A 25,482-nucleotide genomic window follows, 5' to 3' on the forward strand; every position below is an offset into this window, starting at 1 on the left:
TTAATCATACATTTTTACATGGGAAACTTGAACGGTTTTTAAGCAGTCATCTTTCCAGGTCTCTGCTGACTTTATCAGGCTTAAGATCCTGTTTTGAAATATACCCAGAAATAGAACACTCACCTTTGCTTTACGTCATTCGCCCGTAGGTCAGCAAACTCTCATTATGTCGAATAATTGTGTTTGTATTCACATGACTGTTGTATTTTTAGTGCAAAAATTTTTACCTGTGTACATATTTAGCATTTTAGCCAGTTGTCTCTCTGGTTAGTTAATGTGAGTATTGTACAGTTTTCTGGTTACTTGTTACCAAAGTCTATTTTTAAGATCCTGTAAATCATTTATTAAGTACTTTGCAAACTCTGTTTCTCACTAGTGCCATCTTCGGAGTTAAATCTAGTGTCCACCGCCTGCCAATATTTACTGCTTTTTTGTATCAACAGTTCTTGTCTTACATTTATTGCTATTTAAATAGGTTAAAATGTAGAAATAACTAGATTAAGTGAATTATAGTTTTGATTATTTCATTTGAAATGGTGTATTCTAGAAATGGAAATATGTAATTGTGGATAGTAATTTTGGAATAGATTTTAAAAGGAACGGAGTGTAGGTTTGGAGAAGTATTTACTTGGAGGTGTTTGCTTTTTAAACTGAATGGCGTCTCTCTTCAAAATTACATAATAACCTATGGCATGCAGGGTTATAGGCCAGGAGGTAGAGGTAAGGTTTGGAGATACCAACTGGAAGAAAACTTGACCCCTGACTTGAAGGCTGTTGTGACCCCCTAGCAGTTTTAACCTGAGCTTACCTTCTGTCAGCTTTACAGTTCTCACTTAGCAGGGCCATCGAGACAGAGGGAGGGGAATCAAATAAGATTCAGGACGGTTTAGCAAGAAACGATTATAAAAGAACACAGTTATCTTTAAAGTGAAACGGAGCCCTGTCTCAGCAAATCGTGACCAACCTGAGACAACACTGATGGTGACTAACTTATCCTCCCTCAAATTGCTGGAATTCCAGTGATCCCCTGTGTGCATGTGTGATGCGTGATCTCAGTGTTGCCAGGCTTCTCTAAGCTTCAGTAATATTCTAGTTTCATCTATCTTAAATAATTCTTTATTTCTTAAGTTATCAAAATAGAAGCCTATGTAAATGTGTTTCATTCATCCAGTAGAACAAAAGAAAGAACTCTTTTTTTTTTTTTTTTTTTTTAAAGTTAGATTCTGGGGCAACAAAAGTTCGTGAAGAAATTTGGATTTTGTTCTAAGTGTGGTGGGTGGCTGCTGGCAAGTCCTGAACATTCTGGATGCTGTGTGTATAACAGACTCGGGAGGGAGTGGGAGCAGGGGGCTAGTCAGGATGCTCTTACAGTGGTCCAGGCCTGGACCTGCTTCCAGTGGGAAATTACTCAGTCCAGGGTATATTTTGATGATAGATTTGGGTATGGATGTGGGTCATACATGATGTGAAATATCAAGATGGATTTGAAGATTTGGTTATGGGATGTGAGTATAGAGATACATAAAAAATGACTTTAGTTTTTTGGCCAAAGCAACTGGGTGAAAGATGATGCCATTAATCAAGACAGAGAAGACTAGGGAGAGGAATTGTTTTGGTGAGGTCAGAATTTCTATTTTGAACATGATAAATTTGAGATGCTTGTTAGGCAACCAAATAGAGATGTTAAGTAGCTTGTTGATTGATTGAGTTTGGAGGTTAGGAGACACGTGTCATCTAGAGATATAAAATCTGGGTGCTGTCGGTATACAGCAGTAGGTAAATACCTACATAGCTTAAAATCATGGAACTGGATGAAATCCTTTTGGAGATAGGTGCAAATGGACAAGAGGACTGAACCCTGGGGCCCCAGGTTGAGAAGGAATCTGCAATGGAGGTTGTAAAATTTGTTTCCAAATAATTTTTAAATCAACTTTATTTAGATAAAATTTACCTAAAACAAAATAGAACCACCAGTTCCGTGAGTTTGGACAAATGTATAGACCTGTGTAACTACCACCCAAATCCGGATACAGGACACCTCACTCATCCCCCAAAGTTCCTTCATTCCCCTTGTAATCATTCTAGCCCAGTCCCCTGCAACCAGCTATCTGCTTTCTATCACCATAGATTAGTTTGCCTGTTTTAGAATTTCTTATAAGTTGAAGTATATGGTAAGTAATCTTCTGTGTCTGGCTTTTTAAACTCAGCTTAATGTTTTAAAATTCATTCGTGTCATTGTGTTGATCAGCAGTATGTTCCTTTTATTGCCGAGTATACCACCATTTACATATCCTTTCACCTGTCTATTAATGGTCATTTGGATTATTTCAAAATTTGGGGGACTTCCCTGGCGCTCCAGTGGTTAGGACTTTGCCTTCCAAAGCAGGGGGTGCGGGTTCAACCCCTGGTCAGGTAGCTAAGATCCCACATGCCTTGCAGCCAAAAAACCAGAACATAAAAACCAGAAGCAATATTGTAACAAATTCAATAAAAACTTAAAAAAAAAAAAACTGTCCACATCAAAAAATATCTTAAAAAAAAAATTGTATGTATTTAAAAAAAACCCCAAATTTGGGTTATTAGGAACAAAACTTCTAAAACATTCTTGTACAAGTCTTTTTATGGATATATGTCTTCATTTCTCTTATGTAAATACCTAGAGAGGATTTGCTGGGACATAGGGCAAAAGTACGTTTAATCGTATAAGAAACTGCCAGACTTTCCCAAAGTGCTTATACCATTTTACACTCCTACAAGCAATGTGTGAGAGTACCAGTTTACATTCTCATCAACACTTGGTTTTATCTGTCTTTTCAATGTTAGTCATTCTAATGTGTGTACAGTGGAATTTCACTATGATTTTAATTTAGATTTCTCATGACTGATGATGTCAAGCATCTTTTCTTGCCTTTTTGACCAATTGTACATCTTCTTTTGGGACATGTTTATTCGAACCTTCTGACTTGAATTTTATTACTATCTTATAATTCATTCTTTCTGTTTTCTGGTTGTAAGTCTTTTGCAAGTATGTGGATATATTCTCTCAACCTGTGACTTGCCTTTTCGTCTTCTTGGTGGTGACTTTTGACAAATAGAACTTTTAAGTTTTGATGAAGTCAATTTAACAATTTTTTATTTGATACTTTAGAGCTTTCTGTGTCTTTTCTAAGATGTCTTTGCCTGCCTAAGGTTATAAATATTTTCTTCTAGAAGATTTGTGGTTTTGGTTTTTATGCTTATGTCAGTGATCCATTATGAGTTAATTTTTTTGTGTGTGCTGTGAGGCAAGGGTTGAAATTAGTTTTCTCCCATGTGTGTATCCATTTGTCCCAGCACTATTTGTCCACATACCGTCTTTTCTGTTTTGAATTGCAATTCACCATATATGTGTGACTTTATCTCTAGACTGTTTGTTCTGTTCATTGATCCACGTGTCTAATGTGCACAGCACTTGTAACATCTGAATACTAACTTTACTTTCTCCTTAATTATTTTTTAAAGTTCCATTGTATAATTTTTTTTAATGTACTTATTTTATTTATTTATTTTTGGCTGCGTTGGGTCTTTGTTGCTGTGTGCAGGCCCCCTCCAGTTGCAGCGAGCGGGGGCCACTCCTCGCTGCGGTGTGAGGGCCTCTCATTGCGGTGGCGTCTCTTGTTGCAGAGCACGGGCTCTAGGCACGAGGGCTCAGAGCACTGTAGTTGTGGCTCGCGGGCTCTAGAGCACAGGCTCAGCAGCTGTGGCACACGGGCTTAGTTGCTCCGCGGCATGTGGGATCTTCCCGGACCAGGGCTCAAACCCGGGTCCCCTGCACTGGCAGGCGGATTCTTAACCGCTGCGCCACCAGACGGGGAGGCCCGTCTCCTTAATTTTTTTTCTCTGTTTGCTTACATACTTTTTGTTTTACAGTGTTCCTTGTGTTTTTAAAGTGGCTTCAAAAATTACTTAGAAATGCAAAGACTGCAGAATGTTTTGAAAGAGAAGAGTAAAGTTTGAGGACTTAGGCTACCTGATTTCAAGATTTCAAAGAGAGCCTTGGAGAGTATAGACAGTGGGGAAGGCAAAATAAGGAGAAAATGCAGTTAGTACTCAGATATGTAGGCCTTTCCTGAATTTGGGCTGCACCCAAAGCCATCTGAGCTCAGGCACCTTGGAAAGTGAACCGTTTAATTTGATTTCAGCACATTAAAACAGCTACTCATTTATTAGTTTTTCTCTTTATTCCCATCAAGATTTTGAACCTTTTGTTGATGTTGCCTGTTTTCCTCATTTGGGGAGAAATTCTTTCTCAGTTCACAGCATTGCTAGCCCATTAGTTTCCATAGTCTCTGAGCACTTTGTTTTTCCCTGAACAATTCCCAATTTGTATCTAATATCTAGAGAATGGGTATTTTAGATGTGGTTTCTCTTTTTAAAATGGGGCAGTCATTCAACATTCATATTTTAATGAATAATAAAAGGTTATTTCTGGAACTCTTTAAATCTTGTTGATTTAATTTTGTTATGAGTGATGATAATATCAGGATGCTTTGAAAAACTGCAAAGAGCAGGAATCCCAGCTCATAGTGGTATAATGGTATAACAGTACAGGAAGGTTTACCTCTTGAAGCAAGAAGTCCTGAGGCAAGGCAGTTCTTGTTCGTTAACTCAGCAACTCAGTTTTAATGAGGGCATCAAAAAGTTCTATTTTTTGTTCTATACAGCTTTTCTGCTTCGCTATGTCAGCATATTGTCTGTAGGCTAGCTCCTTTTATAAGCTGGGCTTATTAACATGACAGTAGCAAGTGTCCTACTTCAAGGAGAAAGCCTTTCCAAAAGCTCTGTGTCATGTTTCATTGACCGTACTTAAGTTTTATGCCCACATGTAAACTGGTCCGTTGCAAGGAGGGCGAGACCACAGTGATTCAGTTAGCATAGTCAGGCTCCCTCCCTGTGTGTCTGCCTTTTATAAGGGAGAGAACTATGGTTCAGAAGTAAAGAAACTTTCTTAAGATCACACAGATAGGAAGAGTAAAAAGTGATGGGGCCATTATTTAAATCTAGATCATGTCTGTCTGGATTTTATTTGCATGCATATTTTTCTGTTTGAAGACATTCAGTGAAACCCATGCAGTGACCATAGCACTTGTAAGAATATCGTGCACGTATGTATTGGCTTATATGTCTGCTTTCCTCTGCTGTTGTGTGAACTTGAAAAATCAGGGGCTTTCGCCATCACCCTTTCCTGCAGCCTATCTCAAAAGAAAAGATAACAACAAAAGTTTGGTGTGCTTTGGTATCAGTTAGGAATACATTTCAGTTGCAGAAAAAAACCACCACCTGAGGTTTTTTTTCTGGACTTAGGTTATTCAGAGCCAGTGTAGCTGCTCAGCAGTGTTTATTAAAGGAGCAGGTTTCTTGTTCTGCGGTGCTGTCCTTCGCCTGTTAGATCTCTACTTCATGGATGCAAGATGGTTGCTGCAGCAGCAGTCAGGTCCATATTCTGGGCAGAAGGAACTCACACCACACCAGCTGCGTGTATCCCCTCTTTTTCTTTGATTCTCACAGAATGCTTTCATTGACTTTTGACAAACTCACAGCTAATCTATGGTTGCAATTCCACCCTGATTTGACAGAATTAGACTACAGATTTTTTTCCAGTTCAGTAAAGAAGGTCCTCACATCATGGGCAAACAAGTGTGGTTCCATTATGAATGTCAGTTGATATTTTTGTTTACATTAATGAGTAAATTGAAAGTGAAGCAATAAAGATATATGTTGGCATTTCACTCTTCTTGTCTGTAATGTAAGAGCAACTTGTTTGCTGAATTGAATAACAGTTTTTAAATACTTTAAAAATACTTTAAAAAATACTTATTTAAAATTTATTTTTAAAAAATTGAAAATACTTTAAAAATCTTTAAAAAAAGATTTCCTCTTTTTTTTTGGCTATTCACAATGTAGTGGCTACAGGTCATGACATACTTTTAAAAGTTTAACATGCATTATTGGCATTCTCTTCATTACTTCTAATTCGGCTCAGCAAACTTCTTCCATAAAGGGCCAGATAGTAAATATTTTAGGCTTTGAGGGCCATGCAGTTGCTGGCGCAACTCTTCAGCTTAGCTCTTCTAAGGCAAAAGCAGGCATAGGCAATATGTATGTAAACGGGCATAGGTGTGGTCAAATAAATTTCATTTATGTAACAACAAGGAGGGGGCGAGATTTGCCCTACAGGCTTCAGTTTGATGATCCCTGCTTTAAACATTCTGTAGTGTTTGCCAGTTTTCAAGGTGTAAATACTTCCACCACGGTGGATTTAAAGCTACTCACTTGATGCCCCGGAGTGTGGAATTGGGAAGAAATGCTCAGTAGCTCACAATTCATACTATTTCTACCGCACAGATACAGGAGATGGAAGTCACCTCAAGAGCACAGAAAATAGCAAAAGTCAAGAAGTAATTGAGAAGTGATGAGTTTGAACATTTAATACCTTTGAAAGATAATTTCTTTAATCTTATGTTTATATCATTTAGTTTTTAGTAATGGCTGAGTTTAACAACCACTTTACAAAAACTCTTGAAAAATTAACAGCTTTCATAAGCTGGTGTGAGCCGGATCTGGAACACTCCTGCAGACGGCCACCACCATGGGCCACACAGACGCGTACCTTCCCAGGAGCCTCAGCAGATGCCTGCGTACACCTCATAGGCAGAGCTGTGTCTCTTGCCACCTCTAATGGCAAGAGAGGCTGGGAAATGGAGTATTTAGCCCTTGGCCTCTATAGGCAAGGAAAGCAAGGGTGAACAGAGATAGAAATGCACATGGAGTGAGTCAGCCTAGAGTGTCTGCTACCGTTCTGTTCTAGAACTTTTTCCATGGTGTATCCATATATGTTTATATATATACATACATATGTGTACATATATAGAGAACCTAAAATGGGATTTTGCATTTTAAGCACACTGTTCTTTAGCTTACGTTTTCCACTTGACTCTGACTTTCATTGTGTGTACATATAGATATCTCTTTATTCACTGTTACTGAATGCTATAGTGTGGCTTTCTATTTATTTTATTATTTACATTTATTATAGCTAATATCATTGGAGACATTTAGCTGGTTTCCCATTTTTATCATTAAATACAGTGCTTTAGTGAATATCTTTGTATGTATCCTTGTGCATATATTTAAGTATTTTTATTTTTTAGGATAGACTTCTTGCAGTGAAATTGGCAGTTCAAAGAGTATGTACAAATTCTGAGGTATGCTGCAAAATCACCTACCAAAAAAAGATGTTTAAAATTTCATCCCTACCAGCTATGTTTGCGAATGCCTGTTTTTCCCTCCCAAACTGGGTATTATCTACTTTTAAACTTTTGCCAGTCTTACTAGTCTTTTTTTTTTGGCTGCTCTGTGCATGGCATGTGGGATCTTAGTTCCCCAGCCAGGGATCAAACCTGTGCTCCCTGCAGTGGAAGTGCGGAGGCTTAACCACTAGACTGCCAGGGAAGTCCCTACTTTTAAACTTTGGCCACTCTTAAAGTATTATCTACTTTTAAACTTTTTATATTGGATAAATATTATAATTCTAATATGCATTTCTGGATTATTATTATTATTTCCTGGTCAATCTTTATCATGAATCGAATTTACTTTTCTAAATGGACTGGCCGTTATAATTTTTTTATTCTATAATTTGCTCATTCACATTCTCATCCATTTTTTCACTTGAATTCTTAATTTCTTTCTTTGTTGACTTGTAGAATTTCATCATTAGGGATATTAACCTACGTGTAGTAGGTAATTTCTGTTACTTATTTAACTTTCTGTCATCTCTCATACAGAATTTTCCAATAATCTCTATATAATAAATACTGTCACATTTTGTCTTTGTGGCATTTATGATTTTTGTCATGCTTATGAAGGTTTCCGTAGTTCCAGAAATTTGAGGATATTCTTTTGTGTTTTATTCTAGACTTTTTAGTGTCTTATTTTTTTTTCACAGTCTGACTGGATTTTTGTATGTGTGTGTGTAGTGTGAACTCGAAAACTATTTTTATTTCTGAAAGGAGAGCTAACTTTTTACACTTCATTTGCCTCATTCATCTTTTTCCCACTAATTTCATATGCCAGCTTTATAATCACCCAAACTTTCAGTTGTGCAGTGAGTCTTTTTTTGAAACTGCTTCTCTGTAAGGTTAATCTTCTGGCCTGTTTCTGCATCAATACTGCATTATGAATCACCATGACGTATTCTTTTATCTGGTAGGAGAGGGCAAGCCCTCCTCATCATTTGTTTGTTTACTTTTCCAGAAGACCTTGCAAGTCAACTAATCAGGTTCCACTAAAAGTATTGCTGGGGGCTTCCCTGGTGGCGCAGTGGTTGGGAGTCCACCTGCCGATGCAGGGGACGCGGGTTCGCGCCCCGGTCCGGGAAGATCCCACATGCCGCGGAGCGGCTGGGCCCGTGAGCCATGGCCGCTGAGCCTACGCGTCCGGAGCCTGTGCTCCGCAGCGGGAGAGGCCACAGCGGTGAGAGGCCCGCGTACCGCAAAAAAAAAAAAAAATGTATTGTTGGGATTTTCCTTGGGATTATGATGCTAAATTTAGAGATTTGAGGGGAGTGGACTCTAATGTTATTTGAATTTTCAAAATAAGTCTAAAAATAAGTTATTTTACACTAACACATATACCTCTTCTTTCGCACTTCAAAAACTTTCATATGCTTTCCCCCAAGAATTACTAGTGTTTCAGGGCCAACAAAGTACTGAATATTTTGAGAGATCTTTTTGATGTTAAGAAAGCATCCTCTTCCCTTAGTTTACTGAGTTCTATTTGTTTTGTGGAAACATTATAGATTTTTATTAAATGCCTTTTTATGTATCAGTTATAACTATTTTTCCCCTTTGACTCACCACTATGATGATACATATTACTAGTCTTCCTTTACTGAATCATTCTTGCATTTATCCAATAAGCCCTGCTTGGTCGAGGTATCTTATTTTAAATTACAGTTAGTTTTAGTGTGCTAAACTCTTTTTTTTTTTTTCTTTGGCGGTACGCGGGCCTCTCACTGTTGCGGCCTCTCCCGTTGCGGAGCACAGGCTCCGGACGCGCAGGCTCAGCGGCCATGGCTCACGGGCCCAGTCGCTCTGCGGCATGTGGGATCTTCCCGGACCGGGGCATGAACCCGTGTCCCCTGCATCGGCAGGCGGACTCTCAACCACTACGCCACCAGGGAAGCACGTGCTAAACTCTTTTTAAGGAATTATTTCAGTTATCTAGTGCAGCAGGACAAATCACCCCAAGTTTAGTGTCTTAGCAGTGATCTATTATTATTTTTCATGGTTTTCTGTTTTGAGTAGACTCAGCTGAACAATTTTTGCTTAGGGTCTCATGTGGTTGTTATTAAATATTGGCTGGAACTGCAGTTATTTGAAAGCATGACTGCTTGACATCTGAGAAGGTTTCCTTCTGAGGCTGGCAGTTGATGTTGGCTGCTGGCTGGGAGATCAGCTGGGATGATTGACTGGAGCACCTGCATGTCACCTCTCCATGTGGGCTTGAGCTGCTCACAGGTAATGGCTGGGCTCAGAGACAGTGTGCTAAGGACAGGCATTCCAAGGAACCTAGGAGGAAGCAGCAAAACTTCCTATGACCTAGCCTTGACGTTTCAGGAAGTCATTTCCATTGTATTCTGTTGGTAAACCAAGTTATTTCGACCAGATTCGAGGTGAGGAGAATTATATTCCAACTCTTGAGGTGCAGAGCTACATGTGCAACAGGGAGAGTTGTTACTGGGGGCAGCAATCTTAGGAGCCCTTCTGTCCTCTGACTCCCAAAGTTCACTATCATCCCACATGAAAAATGCACTTACTTGGCTCCCAAGATCCCCCAGAGTCTCCTCTCATTATGGCATCAAGCTCAAGATCTCTGTCTCGTCATCTAAGTCAGGTCTAGTATATGGATGAGGCTTCTTGGCTGTGGTTCCTAAAGTACAGCTCTTCTCCATCTGAGGACTAGTAAACTAAAGAGGCCCCTGGTGGACCCAGTATACAGTGGTGAACAGTGATAGGATAGCTGTAGTGGACCCTTCTGTTCAAACAGGAGGGGAATGCAGGTCACTTAGCAATCCCCGGTCCGTAACAATTGTGAACTCCAGACAGACACCTGTTATCACTTCCTTGATTAGGGCCCAGACCTAGTCCCTACAAGTGGTTCTCTGTGGCTCTTGGCTCCACCCTCTAGACTGTTGACTCCACACCCTGAGCTCTCCTTCCTTTTTCATAAGAAATAGCCGGATTTTGCAGTTGAATAGTTTTCTTAGCCTACTACCCAACAGTAGATAGTTGGGCACCCAAAGATCTGTTTTCACTTTGAGCTGTCTCTCCCTTTCAGTCCAATCTCATGTAACTCCCTTAAAAATGATGTGGGCTTCCTGTGTATCTAGTTATAACCCCCTGCATTAGACAGAAGCTGCACCCGCAGATCGCTTTTTCATAGTCTCCTTTTTAATTTGGTCTGAAAGTACTGTGGGACAACATCCTTAAGGTTCCTAAAATGTTCTTGCCTCGTAGAGAGTCTAAGAGGTATATACCCTTAAGATTCTTAGAAACTCTGTTTTTAAATCTAAGAGGTTCTATAAAGTTGTGTCCTTAAATCTTTCTGAGGTGTCATCAAGAGCACACTTGACTTCATCTTTACTCTGATTTACTTTAAGAATATTTTGCTGACAAAACAGACTATCCTGAGCCCTTTCTATTTTTCCTAAATTCTGCTCAAACGCTGCACATTTTCTTTTTTAGTTCATCTCTCTCTACCCGTACCTTGTTGTGTGCATCTAAGAGAAACCTTTCAGCACTTTTATTGGGTATTTTTCTTGTCTTCCACGTTACAGCAGGCAGCAGTGTTCGTTCCCCAGTCACTGTATAACCTGGGGTGCCTTTTCTCTGCTTCCAGTTATAATTTCCCTCTTGCTCTTATGTCTTTGGTAGCAATCTCCTCGAGACCTTTCCTGCTGCCACCTGCTCCCTGTCCTACAGCCAGTGTGTGTTAGGTTTTCCCTATGGTAGCACCCTGTTTTCACTTACCAATTTCTGTTCTGATTACGTCACCACCTCAAAATGCAGTGGCTTAAAATAAAGTGCTTATTGTTCTGTGGGTCAGGAATTCGGGAAAGGTTCAACCGAATCGAGCCCCTCTTTTTCACCTGACGTCAGCTTCTTCGCGTAACATGTCTAAAGACTTAGTGCTCTCTGGCACCTCGCTCTCTGACATTCCCTTCCTCCAGAACCTGTACATGTGTTGGTCTTGGGACAGTCATGCTTTTTTCCTGACGAACAACTTCCAAAAGGCCGGAAGGAGAAACTGCCAGGCTAACTATGGGCTGCACCTGAACTAGCAAAGCGTTCCTTCCACCATAGTCTACTGGTCAGTGCAGTTAGAGGGCCAACGGAGATTCAAAGCGGATAGAGAAAGAGACTCCTCCTCCTGATGAGGGGACAGAGGGGCAGGTTTTAGAAGAGCATGTGAAGTGGGGCCCTCTTTGGAAAATGCAATCTGCCACATGATATTCAGAAGTTATGTTAGGTTTGATTTCTCAGCATTTTGTGTGTGGGTATGCACATGTGCCATTTTATCAGATACAGCTATCAGGAATATAGTAACTCTGTAAATCATTTGAATTAGGAAGCTTTCCCCCCTTTTTCTTTGCTCGGGAATAATCCAAGTAGATCGGAATTACCTCCTGGTATAAAGTTTGAAAGGACCTTTTCATAAAACCTCCTGAATTGCCTACCTGAGAAGTTTAAGGTTTCAACTTGGCCAAATACGTTGGTCTTTTTCCATTGATTTCTTCATTATATATGTTTAGAAAGTCCTTCGCCAGTTTGAGAATGTTTGAATATTTATTCACAGCCCCTTTGTGTTTTGGTTTTATGTTGTATTCATAATTCTTTAATCCATCTAGAATTGTTTAGATGAAGATACAACTCCCTTCCCCCCAGCCACATGGTTAACTAATTAGGTGATAATCAATCCATTCCTGATAATTTGCATTGCAGCCTTCATTTTATGCAATGTTATGTATTCTAGAGTCTGTGGATTTCTGTTCTATTGATACTTAAATTCTTTTTCCCATACTGTGTGTTTAATTATTGTAACTCTCTCCCATACATCTTAAGACTGAAAATTACTAAACGTTCATGTTTTAAAATGTGAGTAAATACCACCTGACCCACACTAAGTGTTTATGATTTTAGACAATTGAGGACAAGTTTTAAAAATCCTATTAAGAACTTGTTTAATGTATATTTCAGCCAAATATTTTCATGCTAGATTTTGTTTTCTAGAAAGAAGGAGGAATAAATAGAACAGATATCAATACTCAACATATTCAGTTTCATGCTGTGAGCATGACTTTCAGATACATAATTTGGTGTACGGAGTTTTTTCAGAAGGAAAAAATGAATAAAGGTAGGAACTAAATGCACTTACCATTGAAGATGGTTCAAAGTTCAAGTAAACTGAAGCAGACACTAGTAAAGATTTTTAAAACTTATTGAAGAAAGCTATTTGTGGAGTAGGTCTAGTAATGTTTAATTTTTTGAACCGTATCATATAGTTAATAAATTAGTTTAAAATTCTTTAACAAAATGAATCTTTTTATTTCACTAATCTAGCTTATTTTTGTTTTCCAGATATTGTTTTGTGTTTGCTTTGGGTTACCTCACAGTATGCCAAATTACTAGAGTCTATATCTTTGATTATGGACAATATTCTGCGGATTTTTCAGGGTAAGCCTGTTTATCTATTCTAACATGTTGGTTAAAGGACAAAATATAGTTGCATTTAGTAGTTCAAATGAAAAGCTCTGTTAGTTGAAAATTCTTTTATGAATTTAGCATTTTTCTTCTTGTAAAGTGGTCTTTTATAGTGCTACGTAAGTCACAAAAATAACCTGGTTTTTAAAATTGACTTTTACAAAATTTCTAAATATATGGCAATTAAATTTGTTGTACAGCATTCTGATACTGAAAGCATTTTCTAATTCTGTTAGAAATTTCTGCAAGCACTTATAACTAATGAAAATCAGCCCCTTTGAGCCTGCATCCTTGCTACCTTCCCTCCTCCCCCCCCTTCCCTCCCTCCTTTCCTTCCTTCTTCCTTTCTCTGGAGTCCCTTTTATACAATCGTTTCACCAGCTTCTGTGTAACATCTCATTGCTTGTTCTTGCTTCTTAGCACACTGTGGGACTTTCTTTGGACCAGAGGTCCTCGGACTAGCTTTGTCATTCTGAATTTCCAAGAGAGGGCACTTGAGCATGTATTTTACTTCTATGCATTTCACTTCTATGGAATGTTTTACATTCTTATATTCAGTATTCTACTGAGTGGTAGAAATAACTTCTGGCTTTTATTCCTTCAAAGGAGATTGAGTCCCTCCTTGGTACTGGAGAGGTCTTTTCCCTGTAACAAAACTGATGGAATGTCTATTATGAGATAAATGCAGTCCAAGTCCTTACGAATGAACTTGCTCACCATCTTTGTAAAGGGACACCTGCTAACACCTAGGTACCAGGTGGGGAAGTTGAAGATAAAACTCTATAGTCTTTATGTCAAACCTGACAGATTTCTCTGTTGAACAAGATACAGAAGACCTGCTTTCAAGTCAGTCTTGAGTCATCTGGACAGGATAAAAAATGACCAGTAAATCCAACTTAAGGATAAGTAAGTGGAAAAAATAAAACAAATCATGACATCTATGAAAAAAACTGTTCAACAATAGAAAAGGCCCAAAGTTGTATGAGCTTAGAGAAAAATCACTGTTATAAAACAAGAGAATTTCAGAAGATGAAATATCTTTTTCTCCTTAATGAGATCAAGGTGGATTTTACTTCTATTAAACAGATTTTGAAAACAGGCTTGGATGAAAGGAGACTGCATCCAAAAGAACAAGCAAAACCAAGACAAAACAAAATTGATTAAATACACTAAAACACTAGTTAGTCAAATTAGCAATATATTGAAGAGAATTGAGAAATACACCCGGCATTCAGAAGTGAATAGATGCTGGCGATCTAGCTTATAAATAATAGGCATTCTTGAAGAAAAGAGCTATTGAGCAGAGTCAATAAATGTATTGGGCCACCATGAAAATCCTGGTGAACTCGAAGAGGTAACCCAGGTCACGTGTTGTCATCCTAGTATAACGAAAGTAGGAACTAGCTGCTTATATTTTTAAACCGCCAGATTTAATAAGTAATTTAACGTAGCTGACTTGAGTTTATTAGTATGGATTGGTACAAGTACAAATTCGTGAGGCCCAGTATTTGCTGGATCCTTGTAAGCCCTCCTTCATTTCAATCTTAGTCATTACCTTTTTTATTTACTTTATCTGCTGTTCTAAACTCATGTCACTCTCTAGCTAGGGGTAGGCTAACACTGTCAAAACAGCGACATCATTTCGGTGGCTTTACATAATGAAGGTTTATTTCCCATTCACAGTCCAGTCCAGTGAGGAGGGGGCCTCTGCTCTGCACAGTCATTCAGGGAACAGCGCTCCTGCTTTCTTGTGGCCCTGCCTCCTTCAGGGTCTCTGGAATCCTCTTGATTACGGAGATGGAGGGGGCGTGTCCAGCAGTGAGTTGAGCAAAGAGAGAACGTGCCATGCTTTCTCCCATTCTGTTGGAAAAGGCTAGTTCCATGACCCCACAATTTAGAGGATAGTTTACGTTAAGAACAAAATGCGTGTGACATGGCTTTAAGTATTTTAATGAAATTAAAATGTTCATTTAAATGTTTAAGTATAATTTAAAATATTGAATTATGTCAATATTCAATGTCATATGAAGTATGTCAGAGAGAAATAACATAGTGTTTTAAAGGTGGACAACCTGATATAAAACTCCCAGTTTAATGTGTGATTTTTATCCATTAGGAGAAAACATCTGACCATTATCAGTGAACTGATAAAGATTAGACAGAGACACATCGGCTCAAGGAGACCATTGAGGCTGAACTAAGTTAAAGGACTCTCTCTTTTTTTAATGGGCACAGAAGAGAAAAGAAGCATTTAGAAGCCTTGAGTGTGTTACAACACATGAGCAGAAAAGATCCTGACTTGACCCTAATTAGAATAGATATGGTAGCCATCCAAAATGCTGGCTGTCTGAAGAAGGTAGAACTGAATAAAGGGAACCATTCTTTGTGCTAAGCTGTCCCGTTGCCCTGAAGTTAGAAAAGGGAAGCCAAGCTCTTGCTGAGGAGTAGCATGGGAACTGTTTTGTGCAGGGCAGTGTTACTTGCAGAGGTGTGGAACACTGATTTTGTGTGTGTGTGCGCACGTGTGTATGTGTGTGCAGTGAGAGAGAGAGAAATAGGTTCAATATACATTTAAAATGTTGATTAGATAAAAGGGACTCACCTCTTAATAGAAGCTTCTTTTTGCAGGAAGGTTGAAAAGCTAGGTTGTTAGCTTTCACGTTGGCCTCAGAAAATAGATACAAGAGAAGTATAAAACAATGAAATAGCTTTCCTTTATATCAGCGATAACCGGTTAGAAAGTATAATGGGAAAAGGATCCTAGTTTCAAAAGCAGTAAAAACTATGGAGTATTTAAGAATACATGTACAAAGAAATGCAGGGACCTCTGTATAGAAAACTATGAAACTTTAGGATATAAAAGAAGACTGACTGGAGAAACATCTTGTTTATTCAGAGTAACAGTCAGTATTGTAAAGACTGTCCTTTTTCTCTGGTTAATCTGTAAATGTTATGCAATTTAAGTTGAGGTTTTGAGGGAAATTAGACACATTGAAAAGTTTCTCTAGAAGTGTTTGAGAGTGAGTAGCAAATTCAATATAAAAACATACACTGCTTGTAAAGCAGCTATCATTTAAATATTGTAGGACTGACATAGGAATAGCCAAATCCAAGAAGCCAGCATAGAGAGACAGACCCGTGGATCTGGGAAATAAATGTACAGAATGAAAATGCTGGGATTATAGGTCAATGAGGAAAGCCCCTCTCGATATTCAGTAAATGGTATTGAGACAGAAAAAGAAACGTAAATACTTGCATCCTTGTAGATGGAAGCAGAAAAAGATATTTTGGGGGCAGGAAGATAATGAGTTCTGATTGGAATATGTCGATTTTGTGGAGCTGAAGGGTTGGTTAAGCAGCCACCAAAAAAAGGATATACGTGACATATTTTCCATTGAAATCAGGAATATATTTTAGAGCTAACCAGACAGTATCAGATGCTCAGGAAGTGTCTTATTACCAGCTGCCCACGTGTGTTCATTCAGCTAAGATTTATTGAGCATGCGCTATACGTTTCGCCGGGTGCTAAGTACTTTTGCAGGTGACAGTCGTGTCAGGCAGAAGAAGGGAGAGACCATTTGGTCTAAAAGCTCCATTCCGTCCCTCTGTACTCACTGAGCTGAGTCCTGGAAGGTTCCTGCTGCTCTTCACCATCCTCCGCTCTGCTGTGGCCCGTACCTGTGTTGTAAATAGGGTTGATGTAAATTATTCAGCCCATAAACCGCAGTGTTCCGTTTTATCCTGTTTCATCCTGTGGGAGCGTCTCCTGACACCTTGACCTACATTTGGTTAGGGGAAGCATTCCGCCCAGCTGCCACTGATGTAGCTCAAGGTACCAGGAGTAAACAGGCACGGGTCTGTTATATGGTTTGGTATGTCTGTTCCCCGCCCTACCTGAGCCTTTCCCCCAATTTTATGTTTGTTCACAAAGCAGTGTGGTATCACGGTATTTATCAGAAATCTGCAGTGTTCTCTTAAGACTCGAAAAAGTTGATCACTGGCCTTCAAAGCCCCCACTGTGTGTGCCCAGCCTCACCTCTCAGCCTGTCTCGTCTGATGCTGCAGCCACTTTCATGTCCTCACACTTTACTGCCCATCAGATTCTTTCTGCCAGGAACACCCTTCCCAACCCTACCTGCATATCCAGACCTCCCTGCTCTTAAAGGCTCAGATGAAGTGACTCCTGTTCGAGGTGTTTCCCCCTCAGTTTGCTTAGTTTGAAGTTATCTCTCATTTCTCTGGACATTTCTTCAAATATCTCATTTAGCACTTAACCCTTTTTTATGCAGCTCTTCGTGTACCGGTTTAGCTCCTAATTTAGTGAGAAAGCTCCTTTGGAGACAGCACTTTGCAGTTAAGTATTGCAGCCCTCCAGTGCCCTCTGCTGAGTAGCAGTTCCGGTATTTATTGAATGAAGGTTTTATCAAACATCTGCTGTGCCTCAGATACTGTTCACAGTATTTGTCCTATTGCTGTTTTATTTAATCCACACAGTGGCTTTATTATCCCCATTTTATAGATAATAATTTTGGGGGTGGGGCAGTTAAATAGCTCCCCCGTCTCCACAATTGATAAGCACTGGAGTCCGGACGTGAGCTGTGTTCTGACTCGCCGGTCCACCTGTCTGTTCCCCACGTCTCCGCCCGGTTGTCCAATCAGCATCTCACACTGAACTTGCCTAACACAGAATTCCCAATTTCCCTTCCCTGTTCCTCCTGCACTCCTTCTCAGCCAGCCCCATCCTTCTGTTTCTTGCTGTGGTCAAAAACCTTGGTGGCTTCAGGTCTCAAACCCTGTATCTGATCTATCATCAAATCTTCATCAAATCTCACTGTCTTTACCGTCAGGAGGTGGCTGGAATCCATTTCACAAGGCCTGTGCTGTCACCCTGGTCTGGGCTGCCGTTCTCGCCTGTCTCTTAGCCCCATCCCAGCACCCCAAAGTCCCTTCCACCCAGAGCTGGAATATACCCATTTAGAACCAAGTTAGTTCTCTCCTGTCACCCTCCACAGTTGCCAGTGTGTCTTGGGTCACAGCCTGTGTCCTCACAGCACCCTGCAGAAGCCTCCTAGATCTGACCCCTGCCCCCCGTCTGTCTTCACCGTCTGTTCCTGTACTTACTTGCCTCCTCCAGTCACATCAGCGTCCTTACCAGCCTTCCAGCAGGCCAGTCACACCCACCCGGGGGTTGGTGAACTTGCCTCACCAGGGCTTGCTCCCTGACTCAAGTTCTCTGTGAAACGTCACCCCCGGGTGAGGCCAGTCCTCACCTGCATCCTGGCACTCCCTCTCCCCCACCCTGATAAGCAGAAGAACAACAGCTGGCATAAGATACATTGACCTGTAAGTTCATCTGTTATCCATCCCTCCCCAGTACAAGAACGAGAACCCTGTCTCATTCACGGCTGTGTCTCCAGCACCTGGTGCCTTGTAGGTGCTCATTAGATACTTGTTTTCAGAATGACAGAGTAAAGGGGATGGATGGATGGCTCAGAAGCCTTTTCCATCCTCTCTCACTGCACATTCCTTTGGTGTTAGGTCCGTGGGGTTTGTTGGTTTCAGTGGGTTTTGCTGTTTTGGAGGAGAGAACACCTGTGCATTAGACATGCCTGAGAGTGGAGAAGTAAGTTTGGTCCTGTTGTTAGGTCACTTGTACCCTGGTGACAAACTGACCTTTACCTAGTAGGTGCTCGTAGTTGCTTTGTAGCAGCATTGTTAGAGTTTAGCAGTCTCCTAGAGATAATGGAACAATCCAGAAAGAGACTGTTCTTTTTTCGTATTCATTCTCTGATAATGTTTAACCACAGTTTGAGTTTCACTGTGTGATAGAAGTAAATCCCATTATTCTCCTTCTTTGTAGAGAAAAAAAAAAATGCATGTAAATGTTTTAGTTAAAAAGCAAAGTTAATTTGTACCCTTTTAAAAAAAAATTGTAAGAAGTCTAGAGTTTTTTAGTTCTTTACATCTTATTTTATATTACCTGAAGCTCTTTCATCAGTTGAGGTATTTATTTTGAATAGCTAGATGGCACATTTTTCCATGTTCTAGCAAAGTGCCGGGGGAGAAAGTATGTGTCGTTCCACCTAAATCTAGCGGTGTCGTGGTACAGAACGTGCAGGTGGCTCCATCACAGGCCCGGACCTCACTCCATGGAGGCCCGGAAGCCGACTGCCTGCCCTCCCCACTCCACCTCGCGGCCTCCACCCCAGGGAAACAGGAGAGTCTGATTCACATCGCGTTATCTCAGACTTCCAAGGACCTGGGAAGCGATTAGATATTGGAGGCAAACAGGTAGTTAAAATGTCAATAAAGGTGTAAGTGAAAATTGCGTGAGTCACTCTAACTGCCGCCATTCAGGTATTTGTGAACAAAGTGCACTGCTCAGAAAACCACTGCAGTTCATCTCTTTGTCAACCCTGGGAGTGTTTCCACTTAGAAGCGTCCTCTGTGCACGCACGCCACCCCTACCTCCGTCACTCTGCTCTGTCTCCCGGCCAGGCTCCTGCCTGTGTGGGACTCATCGGTCTGCCTTCCCCTCTGGTTTACTCTTCTGAGCTCTCGTTAGTCTATTCCTCCCGTGCTGAGCTTCCCCCAGTACTTTTTTGCTTTCATTCATAAAGTGCTCCTTCATCGTCACTCTGTAATGATTTTGTCTTCTGTCATTTTACTGTCACATTAGCCACCCCCTGACCCCTGCCTGTGGCAGGTTGGACCAGAGACTGTGGAATGGCCACCCCTTTAAAACCAAAGCAAATGTTCAGGGATAACAATTGTTAGTTAAGGAAACAGAGAAGCGATGAGAGACATTTTTACAAGCCGGTCAGAACTTTGAGCCCGAGTGTATAGCAGGTGCCGAGGGTACAGAGGTGAACAGGGCAGTGTTCCTGCTGTTAAGTAGTCCATGGGTTTTGTGGTGACAGGAAAATAAACCAATAATTACAGAACAGTCTGGTACCTGTTTTCAAGCACAGAGGAGAGCGGACAGGAGGGAGGGAATATAATCAACCTACGGAAGGAGTGATGGATCTTGACACTCAGAAGATTCAGTTTTTGTGGTATTTTAGAAATATTTATTCAGCACACATCCTATGCCAGGCACTGTGCTCGGCACTGAAGGGTCCATGGTGAGAAAGACTGTTAGCTCCTTATAGCAGGGACCTTCTAAAGAGGGAAGAGAGATTTTAAAACACAGCCATCACTGGATAAATGAAACACGCATGAATGTGGAAAATCCTTTGAAGGAAATAAACAAGACGCTGAGATGAAGTGAAGGGCGTGTGTCGCCTTTGGGCAGAGGTGGCTGCTGGGGTAGAGCTGCGCACGGGCCTCTTGTACGAAGTGACTGTTAAGCTGAGACCTGAAGCAGGGGACGGGGATCTCCTTGCAAAGCAGCTCCAGGAGGAAGCAGCATCTGGGGAGAGTCTGGAGCATGTGGGGCTGCTCCCCGCCTTCTTCCCACCTCCGTTAGGGAGCATGCTCCTTGGAACCACTCTGTCCCCCGACGCAGCTCACTTGCATGAGAGCCTGCGTCCTGCACACCTGATAGAGTAGAAGTCGCATGGGGCTGCCAGTAGGCACAGGAAGGGCACGCACTCAAGAAGCACGTATTTGCCTTTGGGGAACATCTGATGTATATGGACCTAACAATTTAGTACGTCACTGAGTTGATAGTATAAATTTAATAATTATTTTATCAGGTGTTTTTATGATGTTTTAAGGTGATGCGAGAATTAAAATTTAGAACCGAAGAGTATTTTCTCATCCATTTTTTTAACTAAACTATGAAGAGAATTAGGCAGGTGAGAAAAATGATTCTTTTCCCCCAGGGAAATGGGAGTTACAAGGTATTTTTATAATCCTCAAAGGCATGTAAAATATCTTGCAAAGTTAATAAAAAATGGCAACTGGGTGTTGAAAGCAAGCAGCCTGGGGGATAGGTTAGCCGAGGAATAATTTCCTGAGAGTGAGTGATGTTTATGTAGGAACTGACCTTTAAGGGAACTCAAGAGGAATCCTCTCCGTTAGTACTTTGAGTTTAAGAGCAGTCGTCATCTGGCAGGTTTTTTATGAGATCTTGCCTGTTAGGTGAGGACAGTGGGCTGTAAATTCTCGGGGGGCCCAGGTCTGTGCATCTCATGCCAGCAGTCGGACCATTTACAACAAACCCTTGATGGCGTTGCTGACACGGTGAGAAATCACCTCCTTTCTTTACATGTTTCAAGATGCTGGTTGCTTTGGTGGAGGTGGCAGTCTGTGCTCTGAGCAGTGGGCACGGGGAGGGGTGGGGGTGGGAGGGTAGGGGGGGAGCTCAGGGTCTTCGTGGTGGGTCTGAGCCCCGCTCCTGCTCCCCGGCTGCGATGGGCCTTCCATGATTTCCTCCTGGTTTTATTGAGATTCCAAAAATATAAACAGGTAACTTAGGGTTAATTGTTCTTTAATACTCATGTCTGTAAGCTAATGTAAAGGATAAAAATGTAGCCTGGTGGGTTTTCTTATGTGGATGTTGTTTTTCTTCGCAAGTTATCCATTCAATCAGAGGTTATGAAATATGGGAAAACGGTTGCCATTTTCTCACTTGTGACACACATTTAAAGTCCTCTTTCTGTGGAGCGTAACCTGGTTTGTGTGCGTTCAGTACTGCTCTAGGGCGTTTTAACAGCTGCTCCCCCGCCTTGCCTGGCTCCTGGAATAACGACATAGATGTCCTCCTTTCTCTTTTTGCCCATTTCCCTCTTTCTGTTTTGCTCCACATTTCTTACCCAAACTCCTTTAATTTTCTACCTATTCCCCTTTTCCCAGGCGACTTACTTTCCATCTTTAAAGTCAGCCCTGAGGCAAAAGGCAGCACAGAGTATTGAAAAGTACTGAGTGAGAGTGGGGTGATGGGGTCCCACCTGGTGGCTGTGTGGTCCTCAGCTCTGGCCTCAGGTAACAGGCAGGAAGTGAGGAGGTGGGGCTGCATCTCTGCTCACACCGGTTTCCTTTAGAGGATGAGCCTTTTCTTAAAGCAAGGGAGAAAGCCCAGATCCTCTGTCTTCTGTCGCTTCCCCAAACATAGCAGCCCTGGAGTTCTCTCTTTGAAATTCCTTGGGGTCTTGTTTTTATTAAAAAATTTCAGGGTTTTGTAGTCATAAGCAGAATAAAAACTCTTTCATATATCATAAGTATTATCTTAAATTTCTTCTTGTAAAATATTTATTTTCTGTTTTGTCATAGCCCAATGATGATAATTACCCAGAAGATCACTAGTTTGGCTTGTGAAATTCACGATGGTAAGAATTTGGAAATTAATTTTTCATCGCTGAAAAGGTTATATTCCAACCATCATTTGTTTGAGAGATCATGATAACTTTCTGTTAGAGGAAAGAAAGGGATGGCGGTAAGATAGGGAAAATATTGAACTCTGCTTAAGGTTACTAAAGTGTGCTTGTTTTCTTTCACTGTTTATTCTTAATTTTGCATTCAGTTCAGTGACAGAAACAAAGTAAAATAGTGTGAGTCAGGCACGTGACCCACATCAGTGGCAATTTAAAATATGAAGGAAATAGACATTTGGTCTACATCAAGTTTTATTAATCCCTGCTTCACCTCTGTGTTACATTTGTATTAAAATTTGCATGTTTTCCCCCTGCCCTGCTCTCTTATACACATGAACACACACACATTTATGTATCCTTTTAGTACAAATACATACATATTCATATTCTGTATCCTCAGTGAATGGACACCTTGCCATGGCAAATGCTGGCAGTCAGGACTCTGAGTCCTAAGAGTTAGACTCTGGTTTCTTCAGAGATTGAAGGAGGATTCTCTATCGGACGGTCATTTATATGTAGCCTGGATGGATTTGCAGCCTCATAGTATCCATCACCCGTCGTGTGCCACCTGCTCGGGAAGACCCACCAGAATTTTCGAAGTGTGTTGTTGCTTCTTAGACCTCCTCTGGCCTTTAAACTGGGTTTAAGATTTAGCAAGTTGAGGGATTCCCTGGTGGCGCAGTGGTTGAGAGTCCGCCTGCCGATGCAGGGGACACGGGTTCGTGCCCCGGTCTGGGAAGATCCCACATGCCGCGGAGCGGCTGGGCCCGTGAGCCATGGCCGCTGAACCTGTGCGTCCGGAGCCTGTGCTCCTCGACGGGAGAGGCCACAACAGTGAGAGGCCCGCGCACAGAAAAAAAAAAAAAAAAGATTTAGTAAGTTGATGTGTAATCATAGGTAACATTCTCCTGTTTGGAGGAAAGGTAAAGAAGCGGTTGAAGATGGTATATACTGAGTTCAGTTTCATTCACTAGAGTCACGTAGGAGTGAGGAAATCCTTCCTTGCTTTATACTGTCCATACCACTGAGGTTAGTCATTGGAATCGTCCAATAATAGAAACACTTTCATGCCTCCTTTTGAAAAGTCACTGCATTTACTATTAAATATGCTAGCATTGGGGAGTTTTTAAATGTAATAATACTTTCCTTTAGAAAAGAGTCAGTTTAGTTCCCTGACATGTGTTATTTATCTTGCCCAGAGCCGGACGCGTTTGGTTACGTGATGGTCCTTTCACATGATTGAGCCTGTGTTGTAATGAGAAAGAAAGGGACTAGTTATACCAAATAGTTAGACCAAAATTGGGATTATAACCTGAATTTCGAATGAGGAAAGTAATGCAAGTGTGAATGGGAAGAAATACCATTCTTTTCTTGGGAGAAATCATAATTGATAAATTGCCTATTTTTATTTCTCAGGGATGTTTCGAAAGGATGAAGAACTGACTCCGTCACAGCGAGGCTTAGCGGTAAGGTATGTGCCTTTAAATCGTCTCCTGCCGAGGTTCACGCAGTCCCTGATGGGGACACACACTTACTCATGGCCAAGGCTAACTTGTCCTCCTCGAAGCTCTTAGTTCATGAAAACCAAACGTTCCTCCGTCTGCACGCCTCCCGCCACGAAATCTGGCTGGGCTGGGCCTCCCTTCTAAGACTCCCATAGCACCTTGAGTATTTCATCATACAGCATGCACCTCCTGTGCACCACAAGGCATCTACGAAATCTTCTGTCTCTCCTGCGAGGCTCTGAGTTCCCTGAAGACAGGAAGATTGTTTGGTCTTCACGTAGTAATTATGAGTCATAATCACAGCTACCATTTAGAGACCAATGACCTGATGGCAGGGGCTGGGCTTAGATGTGTTAATATAGCACAGAGATGCCATGTTTTGAAATCATGAAGAACCAGCAAGGTGTTCTCATTGGTACTTGAGGAATTCATTTTGGGATAGGCTGCTACTTGTTTATTGTGCATCCTCTGTGGACTCATCTGAGGAATAGCTTAATTTCTTGACAGGGCCTATCTTAATCTAATATAATTAGAGGTCAGATACTCAATTTACCTCAAGAAAGACTTCCCACAAGCAGCTTGTTTCCTGTAAATCTGGAACTAATAATATATTCTTGGCTGTCAGAAGAATGAAATGGTTTGTGTAGTAGGAAGGCCCTACCCTAAGTGCTCACCTTTGATCCCAGGTAGTATGTCTTGAGGATCTTCTTATATTTTCCCCATCTTTAAAATGCTTCTATTTTGATATTCACTATAGCCAGTCTTTATATATCAGCAAATATGCACTTGAATTTATTTAGTTGCTAAGAGGTTAGTTTGACCTGGGCTCTGTGATCTGTATGAGTCCTTGGTCCATCCCAGGAACCGCTCGTCAGGAGCCACTCAGCCCTGGTCTCCCCTTTCCCTCCCACACGGCCACCTGGCAAGACCCCAAACCCGGTTACATTCAACTCTCCACCTGCCCGAACAGCGGAAGACGGCAGAGTGGGAAAACGTTGTCTTGCCGATTGGAGTGTTTCGGATTTGTTACCCCAGATTTAAAACTACGGAGCTCAGTATTAACCACAGTTCCCCTGCCTCCTCCCCGCCGGCCTCTCACTTCCCACCTGCTGCAGGATTGGGAACAGCGTCCTCCTTTCTCCCCACCTCCCAGCGCCCCGTCCCCGACGCACACGTGGGATGGTGTTTTTTGCTTTTTGGAGAAAATAAGGCAACTCCACTTCATTCTGCGACCGCCAAACCTACCAGCCTGCCTGTGTCTGTAACAGAATTACTCGCCTTTCCTTCCCAGTGCCGCGTATACACCGTCCGCAGTCCAGCCCAAGGCCAACTTTGCACGTCAGCGCTGAGCCCAGTTGCTTCTTGAGTACAAAACTCAAGGATTTTGCTTCTTCAGTTATCCCATCTTGTGCATCGTCGCTCATCAATTTTTTCCCCCCTCTGTGGGCCCATTCCCACCAACGTAAAGGGAAAAGACTCCTTGACCTCACAGCCCCTTCCAGCTTCCACCCCATGACTCTCCACTCCTTTAGAGCAGGACTCCTTGAAGGATTTCTCTATTCTTACTTCCTCATCTCCTTTTCTCTCCCCAACCCACTGCAGTCAGGTTTCTGTCCTCGATGCTTGTCTGCCACCATTCTTTCAAGGTTGCTCCTCACCTTGGCAGATTTAATGGTCCACCTCGGTCTGCAGGCCGCTCGACCTCTCAGCACCGCGTGACCCGCTGGCTCGCTCAGTCCGTGAAACACCTTCGCCGCTTACCTTCCGGGCCACCACGTGCCTCTCACCGTCCTCGTGCCTCACCGGCTGCCGCTCTTGGTCTCCCCTGCTGAATCCCTCTGCCTCACTGTGAAGTGT

At 41.6% G+C, this 25,482-nt stretch overlaps 1 protein-coding gene across 2 annotated transcripts in view; it reads left to right on the top strand.

Annotated features, from left to right (window-relative positions):
• Positions 1–25,482, top strand: part of MBOAT2 (membrane bound glycerophospholipid O-acyltransferase 2) — a 111,875-nt gene that overhangs the window by 67,128 nt on the left and 19,265 nt on the right. For both annotated transcript variants that reach the window (XM_007456940.1, XM_007456941.1), the window contains exons 4-6: positions 12,681–12,776; positions 22,020–22,075; positions 23,537–23,591. In XM_007456940.1, the coding sequence (XP_007457002.1) occupies positions 12,681–12,776; positions 22,020–22,075; positions 23,537–23,591 (207 nt within the window). The remainder of the gene's footprint in view (positions 1–12,680; positions 12,777–22,019; positions 22,076–23,536; positions 23,592–25,482) is intronic.

Source organism: Lipotes vexillifer, unplaced genomic scaffold (genome assembly GCF_000442215.2).
Source record: "Lipotes vexillifer unplaced genomic scaffold, Lipotes_vexillifer_v1.1 scaffold390, whole genome shotgun sequence".
Taxonomy (NCBI): domain Eukaryota; kingdom Metazoa; phylum Chordata; class Mammalia; order Artiodactyla; family Lipotidae; genus Lipotes; species Lipotes vexillifer.